General features: G+C 44.5%; 2 protein-coding genes and 1 long non-coding RNA gene across 3 annotated transcripts in view; 2 read left to right on the plus strand and 1 right to left on the minus strand.

The window, feature by feature from the left end:
* Positions 1–1,965: 1,965 nt before the first annotated feature.
* LOC134292308 (zinc finger and SCAN domain-containing protein 2-like) overlaps positions 1,966–24,689 on the minus strand; it is a 43,139-nt gene continuing 20,415 nt past the window's right edge. The window contains exons 1-2 of the mRNA XM_062966956.1: positions 9,185–9,402; positions 1,966–5,319 (exon numbers count right to left, since the gene is read on the minus strand). Of these exons, the coding sequence (XP_062823026.1) occupies positions 3,793–5,025 (1,233 nt within the window). The 5' untranslated portion in view covers positions 5,026–5,319; positions 9,185–9,402 and the 3' untranslated portion in view covers positions 1,966–3,792. Of the gene's footprint in view, positions 5,320–9,184 lie in introns of the transcript that reaches the window.
* On the plus strand, positions 10,756–15,334 carry LOC134295003 (uncharacterized). Its single transcript, XR_010001585.1, has 2 exons — positions 10,756–12,003; positions 13,837–15,334. It is a non-coding gene; the product is annotated as an uncharacterized LOC134295003 (long non-coding RNA).
* The window catches only part of LOC100553212 (gastrula zinc finger protein XlCGF17.1), an 81,890-nt gene continuing 73,043 nt past the window's right edge, over positions 15,843–24,689 (plus strand). Inside the window, exon 1 of the mRNA XM_062966952.1 lies at positions 15,843–17,128. Coding sequence (XP_062823022.1) covers positions 17,095–17,128 — 34 coding nt within the window. The 5' untranslated portion in view covers positions 15,843–17,094. The remainder of the gene's footprint in view (positions 17,129–24,689) is intronic.

Consider the following 24,689-nt stretch of genomic DNA (forward strand, 5'->3'; position numbering starts at 1 on the left):
AAGTGGAATATCTTGCATTTGTCCCTGTTGAACTTCATTTTGTTAGTTTTGGGCCATCTCTCTAATCTGTTAAGATCGTTTTGAATTCTGCTTCTCTCTTCTGGAGTGTTGGCTCTCCCTCCCAGTTTGGTGTCGTCTGCAAACTTGATGATCGTGCCTTCTAACCCTTCGTCTAAGTTGTTAATAAAGATGTTAAACAGAACCGGGCCCAGGACAGAGCCCTGCGGCACTCCACTTGTCACTTCTTTCCATGATGAAGACGACACATTGGTGAGCACCCTTTGGGTTCGTTCGCTTAGCCAATTACAGATCGACCTAACCGTAGTTTTGTCTAGCCCACATTTTACTAGCTTGTTTGCCAGAAGGTCGTGGGGGACTTTGTCGAAGGCCTTACTGAAATCCAGGTAGGCTACATCCACGGCATTCCAGCTTGTAACTCTATGAAAAAAAGAGATCAAATTAATCTGGCATGATTTGTTTTTGATAAATCCATGTTGACTATTAGCAATGACAGCATTTGTTTCTAAATGTTCACAGACCACTTTCTTAGCGATCTTTTCCAGGATCTTGCCTGGTATCAACGTGAGGCTGACCGGTCGGTAATTGTTTGGGTTGTTCTTTTTTCCCTTCTTGAAGATAGGGACCACATTCGCCCTCCTCCAATCTGCTGGGACTTCTCCCGTTCTCCAAGAACTCTCGAAGATAATTGCCAGTGGTTCTGAAATAACTTCCGCTAGTTCCTTCAGTACTCTTGGGTGTAGCTGATCTGGCCCTGGGGACTTGAATTCGTTTAGAGAGGCCAGGTGTTCCTGGACAACTTGTTTCCCTATTTGGGGTTGGATTTCCCCCAATCCTTCGTCCATTCCATGTTGCTGAGGTTGAAGATGGCTTTCTTTTTGTGAGAAGAAGGCATTAAGTAGTTCTGCCTTTTCCCTGTCCCCTGTCATCATCACCCCATCTTCTCCTCACAGTGGCCCTATTGCCTCCTTGTTCTCCCTTTTTCTACCAACGTAAGCAAAAAAGCCTTTTTTTGTTGTTTTTTATGTCCCTGGCAAGTCTGAGCTCATTTTGCGCTTTAGCCTTGCGAACCTTTTCCCTACAGGAGTTGGCTATACGTTTGAATTTGGTGATTTCTTTGGTGATTTCTCCCCTTTTCCACTTCTTGTGCATGTCTCTTTTGAGTCTTAGCCCGGTTAGAAGTTCTTTGGACATCCATTCTGGCTTCTTTGCACTTGTTTTATTTTTTTTCTTTGTTGGCACTGTTTGCATTTGCGCCTTGAGTATTTCACTTTTAAAAAACTCTCATCCATCCTTAACTCCCTTGTCTTTTAATATTGGCGTCCATGGAATGCCGCTCAGTAATTCCTTCATTTTTTGGAAGTCAGCTCTCTTAAAGTCCAGAATGCGTGTTTGACTTGTCTTAGTTTCAGCCTTCCTTTGTATGGCAAACTGCAGGAGCACATGGTCACTTGCCCCTAAGGATCCAACCACTTCGACTGTATTGATCAGGTCTTCCACATTTGTTAAGATTAGATCAAGAGTAGCCGATCCCCTTGATGCCTCTTCTACCTTCTGGACCATAAAATTGTCTGCAACGCAAGTGAGGCAATGTGAATCAGTTGCTTTGTATTTTAGTCTCCAGAGAAGCAGGAAAAACTTGCCAATTTCTTTTCAAAGGGACATCCTTCCAAATATTGGCTCTCTTGTCCCCTTGGCCTTTTTTCCCCTCTGAACTAAACACACCCATCACCCTCGGCCATTCCCTAGAGCCCTTCTCTGGAGACATTCTAGCATCTCAAAATCTTGCTTGAATTGTGCTGCCCAGAACTGGACACAAGGTTATTCCAGGTCAGGTCTGATCAAAGCGTAGAAGAGAGTTGACTAAAACTTACCCAGATCTAGACATCACCCTCCCGTTGGTACAGCCTAAAATCACACTGGCTTTTCAAAGCTGCTGTATCACACTCGTTTTTAAAAAACAATATTTATTCAAAGACTAAAGAAGAAAAACAAATCAAAGCATGTTTACACAAATTACAATTTTGGTATTTAAAAACAGTATTTTATACAAATAATAATTTTGGTACATTTTTTTAAAAAAGGACTATTTAACAAATATAAAGGGAACAAGGACACACACCTTGGACAATAAGAACAAAACTAACTGACATCAAACGCTAATTTACAAAACTCACTCACTATATGATTTGTATCTCTATTTACTCTTATTTCCTTTCAATGCGGTTCTATACTTCATGAATGTAGTTAATATGTCCATCTCAACGGATTCATGAATCTTCATCAGTCGTTGTAGTCATTTTTTGTCTTCCATTCTCTGCAGTTGGGGAGGGATACTGTGTGTCCTAATGGACCCTTTGCCAAAGGTGGGGATTGAACAGTCTCATATCCAGAAAGGGTTTCACTCTACACAGGGATAAGTACACACAAAGCAAGGCTGATGGTCTCATGTTCCAGGGCTCTCTCGGTATAAAGTCTGAGGTTTATTAAACAAACACAAGACAAGCCAAGACCATATTATTTTATAGGAAAACTAAAGTCTTCAGTCCAGCTAAAACAGTGGTTCCCAACCTGGGGTCCATGGACCACCAGTGGTCGGCAAGAACTAAAATAGGGTTCACAGCCTCACAGTTACTACACCATTACAATGAGAGTGACTGGTCTCGCGAAACCCTCTTATAGTCCCGAGGATTATTAAATATGGTTTTCTGTGGGCGAGCAGATGACGACTCACTGGATGGCATATCAGGAATGAGAGCTGACGTGGTCTATCCAATGCAATTTTCTGAATCATCACTCCAAATAACCAAACCAAATCTAAAGTTGACCAAAAACTGATTTATAACCCTTCTGGTACTAATTTTGGAGAGTGGTCCCTTGTCAAATGATCCCTAGTTAAAAAAAGGTTGGGAGCCACTGAGCTAAAATAATTGGAGCAACACAGTTGAAGGAACAATGAATACAAGTGCAGGTCAAGAGTCCAATTATTGCGGACAAGTTGAGTACTGCAGATACAGGTCAGGAGTGAAAATTAACAAGAACCAAGGTCACAGTCCCAACAGTCACATGCCAGGAGTTCATTCAGCTAAGTTGATAAAACAACAACCAAGAAATCAAGAGTACAAACCGAATTTAGAGTCCCAAAGTCAAGCCAGAAAGTCAGGGATACAAACAAAGTCCAAGTCCATATACGAAACCTAGACGTCAGTCCAGAATTTAGAGTCAATGATTCAGGATACAACAAAGTCCAGAAAAGGGTTAAAAGTACAGGGCTAGCACCCAAAATTTCAACCAAGGGACTCAGGACAGATCACAGTACATACAGTACACATGCATGGGAAACAATTGATGCCATTGAATGCAGAAGAGCCAAGAAATAAGGCAGGAGTATGAAGATACGACGTTATCTGCAACCAAAGAGCTATTCTTTTTCAGAACCCTTTAATCCAGAGATCTCTGCTGCTGCTCATTTCAGCAAACCTTCACACATCATCCTAGAAGCCTGCGATGGGTCTCTTTGCGGAGGAGGTTAGGTGAACCCCTTCCAAGCTTGCTGCCATTCTGAGCGACACCTGCTCCCAGTAGCCGTCAACCAAGGCCACACAAACTCCGATTCATGGTGGAGAGAGAGCAAGGTGCTGGCCTTCCTCTTTCCTTCCAATGTGTTTTTATAGATTCGGAAACTCAAAGGCCCGTCTCCTCTAGAGGTACATGAGTTCTGTGATGTCTACTGTATGCTGAACTTTTTCTAAAGCTCTGTTCCTATTCCGTGCATTAAGGTGACTTCTCCTCTGTGTGGGTCCTTTGATGGGAACGTAGACTGTCACTCTGACTGAAGCTCTTTCCACATTCTATGCATTTATATGGCTTCTCCCCTGTGTGGGTCCTTTGATGGGAACGTAGACTGTCACTCCGACTGAAGCTCTTTCCGCATTCTATGCATTTATATGGCTTCTCCCCTGTGTGGGTCTTTTGATGGGAACGTAGCTTGTCACTCCGACTGAAGCTCTTTCCACATTCTATGCATTTATATGGCTTCTCCCCTGTGTGGGTCCTTTGATGGGAACGTAGATTGCCACTGTGACTGAAGCTCTTTCCGCATTCTACGCATTTATATGGCTTCTCCCCTGTGTGCTTCCTTTGATGGGAACGTAGATTGTTACTCGGACTGAAGCTTTCTCCACATTCTATGCATTTATGTGGCTTCTCCCCTGTGTGGGTCTTTTGATGGGAACGTAGACTGCCACTTTGACTGAAGTTTTCTCCACATTCCATGCATTTATATGGCTTCTCCCCTGTGTGGGTCCTTTGATGGGAACGTAGATTGTCACTCCGACTGAAGCTTTCTCCACATTCTATGCATTTATATGGCTTCTCCCCTGTGTGCTTCCTTTGATGGGAACGTAGATTGTTACTCCGACTGAAGCTTTCTCCACATTCTATGCATTTATATGGCTTCTCCCCTGTGTGGGTCCTTTGATGGGAACGTAGACTGTCACTCCGACTGAAGCTTTCTCCACATTCTATGCATTTATAGGGTTTCTCCCCTGTGTGGGTCCTTTGATGGGAACGTAATTTGTCACTCTGACTGAAGCTCTTTCCACATTCCATGCATTTAGAGGGCTTCTCCCCTGTGTGGGTCCTTTGATGGGAACGTAGACTGCCACTGTGACTGAAGCTTTCTCCACATTCCATGCATTTATATGGCTTCTCCCCTGTGTGGGTCCTTTGATGGGAACGTAGACTGTCACTCCGACTGAAGCTTTCTCCACATTCTATGCATTTATAGGGTTTCTCCCCTGTGTGGGTCCTTTGATGGGAACGTAATTTGTCACTCCGACTGAAGCTCTTTCCACATTCCACACATTCATATGGCTTCTCCCCTGTGTGGGTCCGTTCATGTACAGTAAGAGAATTTTTCCAATCAAATTGTTTCCCACATTCCAGACACTGATGTAACTTCTCCCCTGTGTGTGATCTAGGATAGGGAGGTAGAGGACTTGCCATTCTTTTATATTTATAATTCAAATATTATGCCAGGAGTTCACAGATATAACCTCCTGAACTTTGTATTTGTCTTTGTATTGCTGTAGCCTTCTGCTCGCTTTCCCAAGCCTCTCTTTTTTCAGCACAATCTTATTTCCTCCTCTTAACTGCATAGGTTTGTAGCTTGAAATATATTTTTACTACTTATTTTTTCTTGTTGTCATTGCTGTGTATTTTGAAGTCCCTTTAGACTTAGAGCACTCCTTGGGCAAAGCTCTCACAACGTATTCTTTGCAGAGCTTTTTCAGAAGTTACCTGCAGACAAATGAGGGGCAAATCTCTTCAGGAGTTGAACAGAGAAAGATTTCATGGAACATGAAAAACAAGTCTCGTGCTGTAACAAACCCAGGGGAAGAGGGTGAGCCCATTGCCTGGTGAGAAATGCTTTAACACTTGCCTAACAACAAACTATCCCTCCTCAGGTCCAAAGGGGACGGTGCGCAAAGATACTCTGCACAAAATAAAATCCAACCATACCAATTAAAATCCAACAATGCAGCAAAGCTGAAGGCATAACAGGCTGTGAACTGTGAACATTTATTTTTGGCGTCTTTCGCTGAATTAAATTATTCTCAATGTCTTGTAGAGATATGTGGTCAGCCTTATATAAATTAATGTAATAATGTTTTAAAGCCTGTTGAATATTGATATCATCTATTAATATTTTATCCTCATGTTGTATCTTAACAGTAAGTCCCCTTCAGGGTAGAGAAAGGCGGGGTAGAAATGTCATAAATAAATAAATACATAAATAAAGAATTGACAATTACATTTTTGGGCTTTCTTTCCTCAACGTATATGCTAACTATTTCCTTGGTTTGTTAGCTGATTCAAAATATTTTTTTTGCATTCTTTATTTTACTTTCCAATTCATTAACTAGTAACACAATAATTCTTTTGTAGGAGTTTTATCTGAGTTAGAATGTTTGAATTCAAAGGATTTTTCTTTAACTCCTCTTCTTTTTTTAATATCATCTGAAATTATCTGAAAATATTTCTGTCTATTCTTTCTCATTTCAGTGTTGCATTTTATAAAGTATCCTCTAATATAAGCTGTACTGGCATCCCATACTGTTTGAATATCTGTAACTTGATTTAAATTAAGTTCCAAATATTCTTTCAGTTTTTCTTTCAAATTCTCAATTACGTCCTCCTTTTGCAGTAGTGATTCATTCAGCTGCCATCTAAGTGTTTTTAATAATAATAATAATAATAACTTTATTTTTATACCCCGCCCCATCTCCCCGAAGGGACTTGGGGCGGCTTACATGGGGTCTTGATCAAATATCAAAACACAGCAATAAAACAGTTATCCAATAAAAACATCAATTACAGTAAAAACAATCGTTAAATCAACATAAAACATACAATATTAACACTGGAGACTAATTCATAGAACCCAGGCAAAGTGCAACATGTGCCGAAATGGGGAAGGGCCATTTTTTACTTTCTTTTTAATTACTAGAGTCACTGGATTATGATCTGAGATAGTTTTGGGTAGGAGTTCTGTCTTTTGAACAGGTTTTGAGTTTGGCAGATATCCATATCTTTTCCATTCTAGAGAAAGTATTTTGTCTTTCTGAAAATTGTGTACTGTATATACTCGAGTAAAAGCCGAGGCACCTAATTTAACACAAAAAACTGGGAAAAACTATTGACTTAAGTATAAGACGGGGTGGGAAATGCAGCAGGTACTGGTACATTTCAAAATAAAAATAGATAGCAATAAAATTAGATTAATGGAGGCATCAGAAGGTTAAATGTTTTTGAATATTTACATACAACTGCAATTTAAGACTTTCCAACTGTGATTAAATTATTATTCTAAGCTTCTTCAATGTAAATGTGCTTATATATTCTTCCAATAATCACCATAGTTTATTTTAACTATACATTTTGGGGGAAATGCAGTGTGTATACGAATAAAGAAAAGTGGGAAAGACGAGTGCCGAGGAGAGGAAGGCGTGCGCTGCATGGGAAAGGAGGAGAGGCTTATACTTGCGTATATACAGTATATTCTTTGCATCCCCCTCCCCGAGAGTTTGTCTTTCTTTGGTGAAATCACTCCATTCCAATCTCCCAAAAGGCACCCGTTTTCATAATGGAGGTCTGTTGGAAACTAGGCACGTGGGGTTTATATATCTGTGTAATGTCAAGGGTGGGAGAAAGAACTCTTGTCTGCCCGAGGCAAGTGTGAATGTTGCAGCTGGCCACCTTGATTGACACTGAATTTCATTTTTAAAGCCTGCCTGCTTTCTGCCTGGGGGAATCCTTTGTTGGGAGGTGTTAGCTGACCCATTGTTTCATGCCTGCAATTCTCATTTTTTGAGTGTTGATTTTTATTTACTGATTTTAGAGTCTTTTTTGATACTGGTAGCCAGATTGTGTTCAATTTCATGGTTTTCTCCTTTCTGTTGAAATTGTCCACATGCTTGTGGATTTCAATGGCTTTTCTGTGTAGTCTGACATGGTAGTTGTCAGAGTAATCCAACATTTCTGTGTTCTCAAATAATATACTATGTTGGTTCATCAAGTGCTCGGCTTCCCCTTGGCAACATCTTTGTAGATGGCTGATTCTCCCACACCAGAAGAGACTCGGGCTCTCATCTGGCTCGTCATACCTCATAGAGCTTGTTGAGTTTAGGATCGCAGTGCTCGAACCGGTTTGTAAACGGAGATGCAGACTATTTGCAGAATCGCGTCCCTGTTTACAAACCGGCTCGAGCACTGCGATCTGCGGAGGAGGCCCTGCTCTCAGTCCCACCCCCGTCTCAAGCACGGCTGGTGGGAACGAGAGAGGGGGCCTTCTCCGTGCTCCTCCCCTCCTCTGGAAATCCCTCCCAAAAGAACGAAAAACTGCCCCCTCCCTCCTTGCCTTCAAACTAAAAACACATCTATGCACTCTGGCCTACTGAGAGGAGGAAGACTAATACGACTCGATATGTATCATTGTCTAGATATATTAAATCCTGTCTAGATACTGGAATTGATCTCAATTGGACACCATCTGACCACTTAATAAGGTCTGAGCTGTTTGAAGTGTTTATTCTGTGTACATTTACACTATGTGACTATGTTTGCTAGGCTTGTCAAGTTTTATTTTTGAGGAGAGTCCTCCAAGTTCTGTCAGTCATCCAGATTTGACTGCAGGCATGTTTCAAAATCCAAAAAGATGTCCCATTGGTGAGGAAGAGGAGGGGGAAAGGCTTCCTTTCTGCTGCTCTGGAGACTAAGGGACAACGGAGCCAGGAGGTCAAACGGCAAGAAAAGGGATTCCTCCCAAACACGAGGAAGGACTTCCTGAGGGCAAGAAGAAGAGCTGTTCAGCAGGGGAACTCTCTGCCTCAGAGTCTGGTGGGAGCTCCTTCTTTGGAGGATTTAGTCAGAGGCTGGATGGAGATCTGTCGGGAGGATTTGGATTGTGTTTCCCTGCCTGGCAGAAGGTGGTGGGGCTGGGTGGCCCTTGGGGTCTCTCCCAACCCTCTGGCTTCGGGGATTCCTCGTGTCTCAGTCCTAGGCCAAGGCTGCCGCCTCCCCCTCCCCCACCTCCTCCTCAAGGACTTGGGAGATATTTGTCTTGGGATAGAACTCCCAGGTTCCTCCAACCCTCATGCCAGGAGGGTTTCTGGGCGTTGTAGTCCAAGAGAGCCATTCCCTTTGGGGAGAGAGGGAGGGTTAGAAATAAAGTTATTACTATTACTATTATTATCATTATTCCCTCCACTCTCTTGAGCAGGGATTCCCAAACTCTATTCCTCTGGGATTTCTTGGACTTTAGCACCCAGAAGCCTCAGCTGCCTTGGCCCAAGATCAGGGATTCTGGGACATGGAGTCCCCGGAAGTGGAAGGCCAGGGCTTGGGAAGGGAGGCTCCTGAGAAGGGACCAGGCTTCCATGGCTGAACTGCTCTTGCCATCCAGAAATGCTTCCCAATGTTTAGTTGGAAGCTTCTTTCCCACAATGTGAATCAACTGCTTTCCATTTTAGTCTCCAGAGTAGCAGGAAAAACTTGCCCTTTTCTCCTCAGTGGGACATCCTTCCCCATATTGGCTCTCCTGTCCCCTCGGCCTTTCTTTCCCTCTCAGCTAAAGATACCCAAACTACTCCCAAGTCCGCCTCACCTTTTGGCACCTGCTGGTCCTTCTCCACTTCGGCCTGGAGCTTCTTCTTCACGGCCTCCGCCAATCCCTCCCTGCAGACGCCCTTCTTTCCGCAGGACGGCCCTCTCTGCCGAGGGAAGGGTCCGGGTTATGGGTCTGTTGCCATTTCAAAAAAGGACAAAGCCGTCAAAAAGGGAAAAGCAGCAACAACAGCAGTTCAGCAGATCAGGAGCTCAATAATAATAATAATAATAATAATAATAATAATAATAATAATAATAATAAACAGATGAAACAATAGATCACACCCTCAGCTGCTGCAGAAAGATTGCACAGACAGACTACAAGCAGAGGCAGAACACCGTTGCTCAGATGATTAATTGGAACTTGTGCCACAAATACCATCTGCCTGCAACAAAGAACTGGTGGAATCACAAGCCCGAAAACGTTACAGAGAATGAACATGTCAAGCTACTCTGGGACTTCCGAATTCAGACAGACAGGGTTTTGGAGCACAAGACCCCTGACCTCACGATCGTGTTAAAAAAAAGTATGGACTGTCAATATTGTCATCCCAGGTGACAGCAGGATTGAGGAGAAACAACTAGAAAAGCTGACATGATATGAGGATTTAAAGATCGAATTACAAGGACTCTGGCACAAGCCAGTCAAGGTGGTCCCAGTGGGTGCAGTGGCTAAAAACCTTGGCCTGCACTTAAACACAACCGGCGCTGACAAAATTACCCTCTGCCAGCTGCAGAAGGCCACCTTATTGGGAGAGGCACGCATTACTCGCCGATACATCACACAGTCCTAGACATTGGGGAAGTGTCCGAGGTGTGATCCAAGACAGCCAGCAGAGTGTCTGCTGTGGACTCATCTTGTTATGTTTCAAATAATAATAATAACAACAACAACTTTATTTTTGTATCCCGCGCCATCTCTGCGAGGGGACTTGGGGTGGTTTCTCTGGGGACCAATCCCAACAATATACCATCAAATGCATTCCAATCCCAAGGAATGAATACATCAGTGCCTCTAAAACACAACATCCCAAAAGCGTAGCCCATGAGATGGGATCAGCCAAACAGTCTGGACCTGAACCATCCAGGGCTTGAAAGGCCATCACCAGCCCTTTGACTTGTGCCCAGTGACAGGCTGTCAGTCAGTGGAGGGGGGGGGGGGGTCAGCAACCTGGCTGCCCCGTTTTGGAAGGCGCATGCGCAGAGGGCCTGGAGGGCCGAGCAGGCCGCAGCCTCCCCGGGACAGACAGACAGACCAAGGCCGGACGGGGAAGGGAGGCCCGTCAGCAGGGACCCCGAACCCTCCCCCAGCTGCCCCTGACCTGCTCCTCTCTCTCTCTCTCTCTCTCCCGAAAGGCCTCCTCCTCCTCCTCCTCCTCCTCCTCCTCCCTCTTCCTCGAAGGGCGCTCACAGGAAAGGGCGGAAGGCGGGGCTTCGCCTGAGGGAACTAGGCGCTTCTCCCCCCCCCCCCCCCCCGCCTTCCCCCCTTCGCTTCACGGTCCGCCAATGGGAACCCGCCTTCCTCTCGCGCGTCATCGGTCTCCGGGCAGGAACGCCCCCTCCCCTCCCCTCGCCCTTGGGCCGTGAAGGGTCCTTCCAGAAATGGGCCAATGGGGATCGGCCTGGTCTCTCCGCGTCACCAGTCTCCGGGCAGCCTCGCCCTGGCCTTCCCGCCCGCGGGTCATGTGACGGGCTGAGTGACCGTTGGGAAGGCCGAGGCCTGAGCCGGGAGCGAGGGGGGAGGGGCGGGGAGGGGCGGGGCCTGCCTTCTTCCTTCCTTCCTTCCTTCCTTCCTTCCTTCCTTCCTTCCTTCCTTCTCTCCGAGCCCGAGCCTGCGGCCTCGTCCTCCGCCTCGTCAGTCCTGGTGAGTCTCGTTGCCAGGCCTCCTCCCGAGGGCCCAAGAGGAGCCAAGGCCCAAGGGAGGGAGGGAGGGAGGGAGGGAGGGAGGGAGGGGAGGCCGAGGAGGGCCCGGGCCTGGCCCACTCCCAGGCGGGCCTTCCTCTCTCGTTCTCTCCCTGGGAACACAGGCCACCACCGCTCTCTCTCTCTCTCTCTCTCTCTCTCTCTCTCTCTCAGCCAGGCCTGGGCAAGCTCCGGGCCTCCCTCCGGGGCGGGGTTTTGGACTCCAACTCCCAGAAGGCCTCCCCTCAGGCCCCGCAGGCCTCACCTTCACCTCCACCTCAAGACTGCGGAGAGAGAGAGAGAGAGAGAGAGAGAGAGAGAGAGAGAGAGAGAGAGAGAGAGAGAGAGAGAGAGAGAGAGAGAGCAAGGGACTGGGGAAGGGAGGTCAACAGACCAAGAGAAGGAAGGAAGGAAGGAAGGGCGCTCGGAAAGGGAGGGGCCCCCAGGGATCAGCTGGCATGGACATTCACAACAGAGGGACATGCAGACAAAGGGAGAACAACAACAACAACAACAACAACAACAAGATTTGTATCCTGCCACCATCTCCCCCAGAGGGGACTCGGCGTGGCTCACAGAAAGATCCCATACAAAACAGGAACAATATACAAGACAGCAATCAACAAGAAGCCCTGCTTGACTCTCAAGCCAAAAGTGGGTGGTAGAAATCACATGGTACAAAAGCTGACTGGCACAACCTGGGGATCCCAACCAGGCCCTGTAAAGACAGGCGCTTGGCTCCTCTGCTGCTGAATTCACAGGCCCAGTGGGGAAGACATCTCACCACGTTCAAACAGTGGACGTGGCTCTTCATGAGACATGCCGCACCCTCACAGGATGTCTGCGCCCCACACCACGGGAGAAATGATACTGTTGAGTCCCTCTGGGGAGAGAGGGCAGTCTAGAAATGAAATGGTATTTATTATTATGATTATGATTATGGCACCATCTGACATCTGTGGGGAAGTAGCAGCCTGTAATGAAAGGACCAAGGCAGTGACATCTCTGGCCCATCCCCTGTTTGGATATCAGCCAGCATGTCAATGCCTTAAATCAAGAAATAGTTTCCTAAGATCTACAAAGATACTCGCAGGAACACCTCAGCAACAACTTTATTTGTGTGTCCCGCCTCCATCTCTCACTCCTTCCTTCCTGGCCTGAGATGGAGGGATGGAGAATGACCTCCACAAGAGGAAACGAAATTTGGGACAGATGAGGTATCAAAGAAATTGCTTGGGGGGGGACGGGGGACACACGGTGGTATGGGATAATGTATATATATATGGGTGAAAATAACAGTGGATGCAAAAATGTATTGTAGAATTGTTTTGAATATTGAATATTATGCGTCTGCTGTATAACAAGGGGTGTCTATATTTTTTAAAAGAACTATATCAATGTCTTCTGTATCATGAGGAAAAGGAAGGGGGTGGAGGGGGGAAGAGAAGCCTTGTCTTTGTTATAGCTTTTACATCGATCTCTTTAACCCAAGCCCTAGTATTATAGACAGTGTCTAAAGTTTTGGAAGATCCAAATGTCCTCTGTGACAGAAACGAATGCACTCTTGTCCTCAGGACTTTGCCTTCCCACGCTATCCACTCTCCTTCCCGCCGCCTTTTCCAGTTCTTTGCATGTATTTCATATCATAACGACTGCCATATAGATCTAAAATATCAGTTCCATTAGTTAGTAAATTAGGATTGTGTGGGTAAGAATTCACTATGTTACATTGTTATCTTCTTTTATTTAAACACTACACAAATATGTATTAATATATATGTTGTCGCTCTAAAATACCTAATTAACAAGGCTCGCAACCTTTTGTGTTCTAATCAAAGAGTGCTGATAGGTCAATTATTCAAAGTCTCTTGAATAAAGAGTTCAGAAATAGTACAAAATGTAACTGTATACTATTAATAATATTTTAGTCAACAGATCCTGCTGTGGCCATCTTCCTTTGCTTTGTGAATTCAATGAATGGCTTCCATTCTTCTTGGAAGTTTCTGTGTATTTGTTTGTTGTACAGCTAAAGTTAGTTTGTCCTATTTGGCCATTTCAAAACCTTTTGTAATCCAGTTTTCTGGTGTTGGCATGTCTTGTTGTTTCCATAGTTTTGCGTATTCAGTTCTTGCTTCTGTTGTCATATAAAGAAAGAGTCTTTCTTGATGTTTCCCAGTAGAAAAAGTTATGGTTTTAATGGGATTTTGTACTCTAGAATAGTTTCCATGTCTGTGTGGATTTTTATTCAGAATTCGTTAGTCCCAACATATCATATGTGTGTGTGTGTGTATTTGAGAGTTTTTCTGGAGTTATGTACCATCTATGTATCATTTTGTTGAAATTTTATTTAATTGTGTGACTCCTTGTAAATTTTAGTCATTTTTACCAGAGCTCTTCCCATTCTCGTGGACTTATTGCTCAGCCTAGACTTTTCACCCACTGAATCATAGGTTTTTTAATTTCTTCATCAATTGTAAAATCTTTCAGAAGAAATTGATGCAGCTTCCCAGCTGGCTTGTTTTTTGTCTGTAGCAGTTGGTTCTGCTTACAATATGAAACACATATATCAAACAACTACAATCACATTTCAAAATTCCATTTAAATTAAATTACATTCAAACCTTTATAAATATACATTTCAAGTCCAAACGCGGTCTGTCATTATACCTTGGATCATATAGTTGTCATTTCTGCTGCTACTATTGCTCAAAAGCCTGGTCCCACAACCTTTCTGCCTTTCTTTCACAGAGGAAATGTGATTTTTGGCTGAGAATTTCGGAGTAGAGCCTGTGGAGGGATTTCTTTCCCTTGAAAGAAAGAAGAGGGAGGAAAAACATTTTGGATACGGTTGGGTTCTTCACCAGAGTGGTTCCAACATGGAGAGACCCAACTCACGTGGGCCTGAAGCAGGACCTGGGGGCAGTGGGGAATCCTGGGAAAGAACCAGACATGAGTCCCTGAGTGTGGACCTTGACAGCTCGGACACACAGCGCCAGCGCTTCAGGCAGTCCTCCTACCAAGAGGGTGAAGGACCCAGAGGGGTTTGCAGTCGTCTCCACGATCTGTGCCGCCAGTGGCTGAAGCCAGAGCAGCACACCAAGGCCGAGGTGCTGGACCTGGTGACCCTGGAGCAGTTCCTGAGCATCCTGCCCCCAGAGATGGGGAGCTAGGTCCGAGAGTGTGGGGCAGAGACCTGTTCCCAGGCGGTGGCCCTGGCGGAAGGCTTCCTACTGAGTCGGGCCGAGGACAAGGAGCAGGAAGGACAGGTGAGAGCATTCCCTCTGGGTTTCACTAACCTGGGGGCTGATGGACAGGTTAAGCTTGCATCCTGCCTTTCTTCCAAGATGGGACCGATGTGGGGGATGAGCAAGGCCCTGCTCCCTCGGCCTCTTTCCCCACCTGCTCTGCCCCTCCATCTCTACCGTCAGCTTGGTTGATGCTCTGCTCAAGATAGAACATAGACAATGATGGGAGGGGGAGGGGGGCATTGGTTCCAAACTAGGTTCCCATCTCAGAGTTATTCTTTCAAGAAAGGTCTATGGATCTGTGATATTTCTGAACTTTTCCCAAACTCCTTCTGGAACACTCTGTGCTCTTCCAGGCCCATAATAATAACTCCATGGAAGTCCCTGCACCAGAGGAATCTCCACCAGACACCACCCAGAGTCTCAGGCAGAAGGAGCTGAAGCGGGAAGGAGACGGGGCTGCCGCCTTGAAGGGTGAGAAGGAACTCTTCTGGGCGTTTTGGGGTTTTGTGCCAGTGGAAATCCCGCTTTGGGGAATTTACACAGTTTCAGCTTCAGAAGGTGAACATTTTGGGTCATTGAGATTGGTATATATCTTAAACTTATGTACCTATGTACTTTGATAAGTATTTTATAGAAATGTAGTTTTAATGTGGATCTTTTATAGAAATATTTATTTATTATTTAATTTATATACTGATCTTCTCCCCAAGGGGGACCCAGAGCAGTCTTACACAATGGCAGAATTAAATGCCACATATAATACAACATGCAAAAAAAAAAAACCAAACATAAAAGAAAAATAAAATCTGGTATCCAAATCAAATTAAAACAATTAAAACCATGTGACCATTACAACGGGGGAAGTTTTGAGCCAAAGTCAGAGCCCTAATATGCATCTTTGTTGAATTTTGGCAATGTTCGTATTTTTAAAATTGTGTTGTAACCCGCCACAAACTGGAAGGACAGGCAAATAAGAAATAAAATTATTGTTGTTGTTTTGTTGTTGTTGTTTTTCTTATATGTAGGCATTGGGTTATTTTAGGTAGCCCTTCAGTATCTTCCCAGGTGGGACCCTAAGCTGAGCTGAGCCCTGAAACTGAGCTGGAAGACAAACAGCAAATCACTTTAGTCAATTGAACTACCAAGCCCAGTACTAGTTTCATTCCAACATATTCACAGCACTGCTTGTGAGATAAAGTCCTAAACCCTCACATTGTAGATCTTCTTGGGCTGTTGAATGCGCCTGTGTTCTTAGGGTCGTTTCCTCATTGGTTTCTTTATAGGACTGCAATGGTCACCTCTGAGGCCTGTTTCTGTGACCAGCTTCCCACCCCTTGCTCTCTCTCCAGGGTCTGGAATGATGCTGTGGCCGAATCCTCAGCCGTTTCTCCCCCTTTGCGATGGAGTGGGACTGAGTCAGGTAAGCAGGAGGATTCCTGGGAGAGGAGGACGGGGCCTGCCGGGGTGCCTTTGGTTCCAGGATTAATGGCCAAATATCTGTTGAAACTGACAAGATGGAATGCGTTTCCTTAGAAGTGAAATACTGAAGGCACAATTACAAGGAGGGGAAAAAATGAAGAGAAAACTAAAGAAACCAGAATGGATGTTCAAAGAACTTTCAACGGAGCTAAGATTTAAAAGGGACATGTACATGAAATGGAAAGGGGAGGATCACCAAAGAATGTAAACGACTAAACAGCATAAGCATAAGTAGCAGATCATGAAGAAGGCCATCTGGAATCACTTAGAAAAAATGCTGTAATCACTGAAGGGCAAGATGGGTTTCTCCAAAACAAGTCATGCCAGACTAATCTGTTTTTCAGTAGAGTTCCAAGCTTGGTAGATGAAGGAAATGCCGTGGGTGTAGCACATCTTGCTTTCAGTAAGACCTTTGGAAAGGCCTCTCCTGGTTTTATAAACAACTAGTAAAAAGTGGGCTGGATAATACTCCTGTTCAGTGGATTTGTAATGGTTTGAGTGACAACGGGTGGAGTGGGCCCAGTACTGCTCAACATGCGTATCTTATTTTCAGATGACAAAAAATTAGCAAGCATAGCTGACAGTCTAGAAGATAGGATCACAATTCAAAATGGCCTGAACATGTTAGAGAGCTGGGCCAAAACTAACCCAATTAATGTCAACAAGAATATATGTAGAGTAGTACACTTAGGCAGGAGAAAAATGCCATGCACAGGTACAGGAGGGGCAACACCTGACTTGACAATCATTCATATGATGGGATCTTGGAGTGTTAGAGGACTGCAAGTGGAACATGAGCCAACAATGTGATGCAGCAGCTGAAAAGACAATGGGATTTTGGGCTGCATCCCAAGGAATATTGTGTCTAGATTCAGGGAAGTCATGGCGACCTTCTTTCTGCTTTGGGGAGACCTCACCTGAAATTACACTGTGTCCAGTTGTGGGCATCACAATAAAAGGGGGAACATACCCTGATTCCATTTCTGATTCTATATATCAATTAAGAAATGGTTCTTACCTGTGACCAACCCGTCGTCTCTACAAAGCTTACCTTTGTGGCATGGAGGCCTTCGCCCTTTCCCTTTCAAGCAACCAGCAGGAATGTAAGTTTACTTTAAATTATTTCTTGTCATCATTTTTCTTGATATCTCTCACGTGAGGAGGGAATCTTTTCTTCTTCCGCCAGGGCCCAATCGCCTTTGAGGACGTGGCTGTGGATTTCTCCCTGGAGGAGTGGGTTCTCCTGAATCCGGACCAGAAAGCCTTGCACAAGCAGATCATGGAGGAGATGAATGGGATTGTGGACTCTCTCGGTAAGGCTCCCTCACTGATGGGGATTTCTGTTTCAAAAGGCAGTATTAGCCTAAATCGTCACAGTCACTGAGGGTCCGCAAGGCAGGGCTTGTGTTAGAAATATATGACATAAGAGTAAATAATAATAATAATAATAAGAAGAAGAAGAAGAAGAAGAAGAAGCACCAATTCAGACTCAAGTGGGAAGATTTCCATAACTGGAGTCAAGGCAAAGTCAGTCAGTCAGTCAGTCAGTCAGTCAGTCTCTCTCTCTCTCTCTCTCTCTCTCTCTCTCTCTCTCTCTCTCTCTCTCTCTCTCTCTCTCAATCTCTCTGAGTGTTTGTGTGAGAAGAAAATAGAGGGAGGAAGCAGATTGGCTGGAGAGAGGGGCCGGAGAATGGATCATGAAAAAAAATCCCAAACTTCCCTTAGCTTCAGATACGCAGAGGCGGCTATACATCTTACGATCGGTGTGATATTCAACCTTGTTTTTCCTCCTAACCAGGCAGGATAACCTTTGCGTGTCTGAAGGCTCAGCTCTCTCTCTACGCTGCCTCTCCCAGCACACAAACAGCCCCCAGCCTCATTCATTCACAAGACGGTGACTTGTAATATCATGTGTTGTGTTCTGTGCTTGTGAATGATTGGGGCTCGGGTCTTTTGTGCACTGGGAGAGGCATAGAGCAGCCGTCAAACTCTCTGCCCCTCTCCTTCAAGTGGTAAGAGTGTCACTCATGGTAGTTTCACATCTGCAGAAATCTAGCTCTTTCCAATTGAGTGCATCTTTTTGAAACACTCTGTATATTTATTTCGTCCTAAATGTTAGAAAATCCCAAATTATCCGCAGCCACTTTCCTAAATTCTTGTATGTGAAGAGGTTGCAGCTTCCAGGTAAAAGGTGTGCAGAATTAGACAGGTATTGGAATCAGAGCTGAACAAAGGGACAGTCGACAGAATGGTATTTCCAAGAAGTCTCTGTTTCTGCGGCATCAGGATTTTGTTGGGGAAAATTATCCCACAAAAAGCAAACCACCTATAATTACCAACAGGATACTTATAGTTGAGCATCCAGGTCACAACAAGCAGAGCATGAAATGATGTAGCTGTAAAAAATCAAGAACTTCTGAAGCAAAGCTGCAGAGTTCAGTCTTTAAAATTACAAAAAAATTAATAACTACATTTCTTAATAGTAAAGGACTGGATCTGAGCTGCTCTCTATTTCCATATCTTCTCGGGTTTAAAAGAGAGGGAAAAACTCCAAGCCCCACATCTCTCCTGACACACAAGCAGAGAGAGGTCTTAATACACAAAGTACACACTGAGATAAAAGTCAGAAATCTGAAGCAAAAGCATGCACCATTCTACAAAACCAATCAGAATGAGAGAAAGAAACACAGAGAGAAGAGTAGATACATCCCAACTGTCAATCAGGAGACAAGGGGGAGGGATTCCCTCAGCCTATTCTGAAACTAGCTCCCTGTTTCTCATTGGGGACTGCAGGCTTGAGCAGCGTGGGGTTGAGTCACAACAGATGGATCAGCAGCTCTTTCCTCTGGTCCAGTCTTGTCCTTCCTCCCAGACTGGGATGGTGTGGAGGCAGTCTCTTCTCTCTCACGTGGGATGTTACGTGGATGCCACTCTATCTGGCCGAGTCCTACAGACATCCCTTTTTTGGTCCTTCTCTGCCTTCATCATTGTTCTCCACTTTTTCTTTACAGTCACGGTTTTGCACATTCACAGCTTTGTCAGGCAAATCTATCCCTTTGCAACTCATATTTACAGCCAACTTCCAAAAACTGTAAAAGTCCCATTTGGTAGTTGGTGGTAAAAGGGTAAGAATCTCTGCAATACGGTAGAGTCTTGCTTATCCAACCTTAGCTCATCCAACGTTCTGTATCATCCAATGCAGTCTGCCTCCCGCCGGGATCCACAGCTGTTTCTCTCGGCAGCAACACGTCTCTCTGCGCACTAGTCGCCTGCCAGGAGGGGTGAGACGTAGTCAGCGCAGACAGCGTCCGACCTGCACCGGCTGCGTCTCGCCCCTCCCAGAATGACAAACTTTGTCTGTCTGGCCTGTATCATGTACTCTGACCCAGTGGCAGCTCTCCAGATTTTCAGACACAATGGTTGTCATCCTATTTTCTTGACTCTGTTCACGAGCGATACCAGGAAGTGAAGTGCAGCAGGGGCCCTCCCTTTGAGCTATGGCCTCTTCTTCAATAATGCTCTTGTGCTGTTCACATTTCCCTCCCACCAGGACCCCTGTGGGAACCCATAGTTTCTACACATAGAATAACAAACAGCGTGTTGCTGCCCAGAAAAACAACAACACGCCCAAAAACAATACAAGTGCAGCCACGCTCCCAAACAAGTGGCAGACCCTTTCCGCCACTGATCTGTGCATGCCCTTTCTTCTGCACGAGTATGGCTACGAAGAGAAAGAAGTTTGTTTTATCCATGGAACAGAAACTTGAGGCAATCAAGAGACTGGACAAAGGAGGAACAATACAGAAAGTAGCCGACGACTAATATGTCCAACAGGTAAGAGTAGGAGACTGGAAAAGGAATCGACTGGAGATGGAAGAATGGTGTACCTCCAAAGTTACCAATGGTGTGCTGAAAGAGGAAAATGATGAAAAGGTTTGACTATGAAAAAGTTAGTGAAGCTTTGTATGTTTGGTTTGTGTAGTCCAGAGACAAAGGCGTGCCTATTTCCGGGCCTATTTTACAGCAAAAGTCGTGTTTTTGAAAGGAATTTAATGAAGGGGAACCAGATTTTACAGCAAGCATTGGTTGGCTCGACAGGTGGAAGAAGCGTTATGGAATCAGTCGGTTAAGTGTTTGTGGTGAGAAGCTGTCATCAAATGATCAAGAAATAGAGGCATTCAAGAAAAACGTACAAGACTTTGTTGAAACTCAAAGCCTAACAGGCGATCAGATGTTTAATTGCAAAATGTTACCAAGTAGGAGTCTTGCAGCCAGAACTGAAGCAGCAGCCCCTGGCTATAAGTGTAGTAAAGAAAGGCTGACAATGTTAGCAGGCAGCAGTGCTACAGAAATCCACAAAATGGGCCTCGCAATGATTGGGAAGCCCAAAAATCCAAATTGTAAATTACTACAATCAAAAAAGTTTGTTGATGACCAGTGAAATTTATTTATTTTGTGTCAAAAGCATTGCATAATAAATAAGTTTAAAAGTGGTAAAATAGAGGAATCACAAACAGCTAAATAGTTTTGGACCAAAAGCGGGCAACAGCAATCGCATTGTTCGTAGCTTTAAACAGCTCCTCCTCCGTGCATGAGGCAGGGCATTGTGGGCAAGCATACATATGAGGAGTTGTTTGTTCTGCTCCACAGTCACACAAGGTGGAAGATTCCTCCAGGTAGTGCCATCTTGCCAGGTTGTCTTTAGATCTGCCCACTCCGCTTCTTAGTCTGTTCAGGGACTTCCAAGTTGCCCATTCTTGGTTTGCCCCTGGAGGAAGACCCTCATGAGGGGCCATCCAGTCAGAATTGCCTGGTTTAGCTGCCCAAAGAGACACCCTTGCTGCTGCTGGAGGAACATCAAGAGGAGGGAGTGGTGGTTCTCATGAAGCCCTTCCGTGATTTGAGTCTACTGTGAGGAGGGTGATAGTCATGCAGTGGGTGGCTTTCACAATGTTCAACCTTTTTTCTCTCGCAGTTAGCAGCAACTTCCCGTTGCACGTCAGGAGGGGCAATGCCAGCTAACTTGTAGAGTTTATCAACAGGTGTAGGTTTAAGGCATCCCGTGATGATTCTGCCTGTTTCATTCAGTGCTATGTCCACCTGCTTTGCATGGGCAGACTTGTGCCAGACAGGACAGGCAGACTCTGCAGTTGAGAAAGACAAGGCCAGGGCTGATGTTCTTATTACTTGTGGGTCTGCTCCCCATGAGCTGCCAGTCAGTTTCCGCAGGATGTTGTTGCGTGCAGCTACTTTGTGCTTGGTGTTCATGCGGTGTTTCCTATATGTTAGTGTTCGGTCTAAGGTGACACCAAGGTATTTAGGATGGAAACAGTGTTCGAGCTCTTGGCCTTCCCAAGTAACTTTCAGTTTCCTGTTGGCTTCACGGTTACGTAGGTGGAAAGCACACACTTGTTTCTTGGAAGGGTTAGGCTTCAGGTTGTTCTCTTTGTGGTAGCTGGGGAGATCTTTCAAGGCATTAGTGAGCTGGTTTTCAACTGTTTCAAAATCTTTTGCTTGTGTTGTAAGGCCAAGGTCATCAGCATATATAAAGCTCTTTCTGAGTGGTGGTTGTGGCTGATTGTTCGTGAAGATATTAAATAAGGTTGGTGCAAGAACGCTTCCTTGGGGTAAACCATTCTTTTGCCTCCTCAATCTGCTTTTCTGGCCCTGAAACTCCACATAGAAGCTGCGGTTTTCCAGGAGGGTCTGGACAGTTTTTGTATAGTCAAAGTCCCGGGTGATATGGTAGACTTTATGCAGCATTTTTCTATGTTGCACCGTGTCATAGGCTGCCGTAAGGTCCACAAAAACTGTTCCCGTGATGCAGCCTTTCTCATAGCCTTCCTCGATATGTTCAGTCAGATGAAGAATTTGACCTGTACAATTTTTCCCTGGTCTGAAACCTGCTTGTTGTGCAATAAGCTTGGGTTCGATAACAGGTCCTAGTCGATTTAATAGCATCCTCTCATAGACTTTATATAGATGACATAAGAGGGAGATTGGTCGATAGTTCCTGGCATTGGAGGCATCTTTACCAGGTTTTAAGATGGCAATGATCTTAGTTTTCCTCCATACTCTGGGAATCTGTTTGTGTGCCAGGCACTGATTGTAGAATTTCAAAAGCCAGTTTTCAGCTTTGGGGCCCAAGTGTTTGATTTGCTCCATCATCAGGTCATCTAGGCCAGGTGCTTTACCAGTCTTACATCGCTTGATGGCTTCTTTGAGTTCTTTCAGGTTTAGAGGAGAAGACAACGGGTGGGTTTCAAGTTCTGGCACCCTGTTGATTTTCATCTTTACTCTGCTGCGGTTGGTTTTCCCATTCTGAATTAGCTGGTGAGCTATCTGGTCTGGTGTTAAGTTTGCATGTCCATGGTTGACCAGAGGGTCACTATCCAAGCGTCTCAGCAATTGCCAGGCTTTTTGGCAACTCTTGGACATGTCAAGGTTCTCAAGCAGCTCTATCCAGCGGTCTTTCTTAGCATTAGCTATGGCTGTAGATAGTTTTTGGGCTGCTGCTATAGTCCCATCACTGTATGGATTCTCTTGAAAGAGTCTGAGATATTCCTGTAGCTGATTTAGTGATTCTTCATTTAGGCCTGGTAGGTAGCTTGTGTGACAGCCTCTAGGGATTGAGAGCCTCGAAAATCTTTTCACAGCTTCTACAAACAGGTCATAATTTTCTATAGAAGGTTCTATATCAGAAATAGCTGCTTCCAAGGTCTCTGTAAACTTTGACCAGTTAGCTTTATTGAAGTTATATCTTCTGCGGAATGGGACACTTTGGTCTTACAGCTGCATATATTACGCAGCATATTGGTCTGTGCTGAGTATTAGGTATCAGGTTTAATACCCTTTTAATGCATTGGTGGATTATGCTTTCAATTACAAAAATCAGATCAGGGTTATAACCACGCTTCCATCGGCCGCTATTACATGATGGTGGTAATTTACTCTCATGAAGGAGGCTCATTCTACTATTATCGGCCCATGTTAGAACTGCTTCACCATTTCTATCATCTTCGTCATAGCCCCAGACACAATTATGGCTATTGAAATCTCCCACAATAAAATGGGCTTCATGATTGTGACAATTGGTTGGGGGCGTAAAATAGAAATCAGCCCCAGGTTTGTAGAGTGAAGATACACTGCAACTATCCAGTTCCACAGATAGGATTTCAATGTTGTTCACTTCTGTGAGAGAGGTTGCAGATATTGCTATACCAGATCGTACAAAAATGGCACTACCATATTGTCTGTGAGGTCATTCCACTGCCAGTTGCATTCCGAGAATTTTTGGTCTTCTCATTGTGATGTCTCTGTGTGTTTCCTGTATACATAAAATGTCACACGAGATGTCCTCGGACATTTTGGCTAATAGCTCTTCCTTAGCAAGTGACAAACCTTCTATATTAATAGACATAATTGTCAGCAATGGTCTTGATGAAGACCTTTAGTGTTCATCCATTTGTGGAGAGATAAAACACATTTAAAATGTTTAAAAAAATGTTTAAAAGCAATGCAATGCTTTTGGATTGGAAAGATCAGCCGTTTACAAGAAATGTTGCCCAGGGGACGCCCGACTGGATTTACTCAGTCTTCGAGGAGGCTCTTTCCATGTCCCCCACCAGTGAAATGTTCAAAGACTAATTATTATTATCATTATTATTATTATTATTATTATTATTATTATTATTATTATTATTATTATTATTATTATCCGTTATTTATATTCCGCTCTATCTCCCCAAGGAGACTCAGGGCGGATCACAATACACATACACGGCAAACATTCAATACCGTTTGGACAGAACAGAATAAGACAAACAGAAGGAGGTATGTGGTCTGGAAGTCCAGTTTTTGGGTGCCTTGGAGGCTGATGTTCTGCTCAGATTCAGTCATGGGGGTGCTGTTGCTTCATTCTCTATGACGAAGAGCCATCAGAACTTCCTCCTTCCACCTTCCTCTTGGTCACCGCATTTCTGGTCTTGTTCTTTATGGTGTTTTAAAATACCTCCCCCGCAATTTGCGTTGCCTCATTTCTCTATTTACAGCTTATAAACTCTTTTCGAACTGCTCAGGTAAACAGTGAGCTGGGCTTGAGGTCGAGCGCTCACCCCCGACCGGGCTTCGAACTGGCCACCTTTCGGTTGGTAGATCTTATTACTGCTACAGCCCAGCCCTAAGGAACTTGTTCCTTCCACGGAGGAATTTTTGAAGGAAATTTACCTGCCCAGGAAAGCGGTTTTGTTGCTAGACAATGCCCCAACACACCCTGATGCAGAGGAGCTTCAAGAGGGGGACATGAAGGCGATGTTTCTGCCACCGAATGTAACCGTCATATGCCAACCGATGGATCAGGGCGTTTTGGAAGAGCTCAAAAGGAACTATTGCAGGAAGCTATTCTCGGCAAGGATAGAAGAAATGGAATAAGTTGTTAGGCCTCTCAGGATCTCACACAAGGATAGGGTTTGGGCTCTAGAAACCGCAATGACACACATCAAGCAACAAGAAGAAGCTACGGGGATGGACATAAAGATGCCGCAAAGATGGCGAGACTTGTCAGCGGAGAAATGGCAATAGTTGGAAAAGCAGGCAAGGGTCACAGATTTTAAAAAATCTTCACAAGACTGAACTTTTTATGGATTTAACTTCCAACAGTGTTGTTTTATGCAATTCTATATTTATAGTCAAGTTTTTAGTAATAAATATTGTTTGTAGTCAATGCTTTCAATACATTGCGATGTTTTGGTGCTAAATTCGTAAATACAGTGATTTCTCCATCATGTTACCGTGTATTGAACTGCTTTTTCTGTTGATTTGTTGTAAAACATGATGTTTTGGTGCTTAATTTGTAAAATCATAATGCAATTTGAC

The sequence above is a fragment of the Anolis carolinensis genome, unplaced genomic scaffold (assembly GCF_035594765.1).
Source record: "Anolis carolinensis isolate JA03-04 unplaced genomic scaffold, rAnoCar3.1.pri scaffold_52, whole genome shotgun sequence".
Classification (NCBI taxonomy): Eukaryota; Metazoa; Chordata; class Lepidosauria; order Squamata; family Dactyloidae; genus Anolis; species Anolis carolinensis.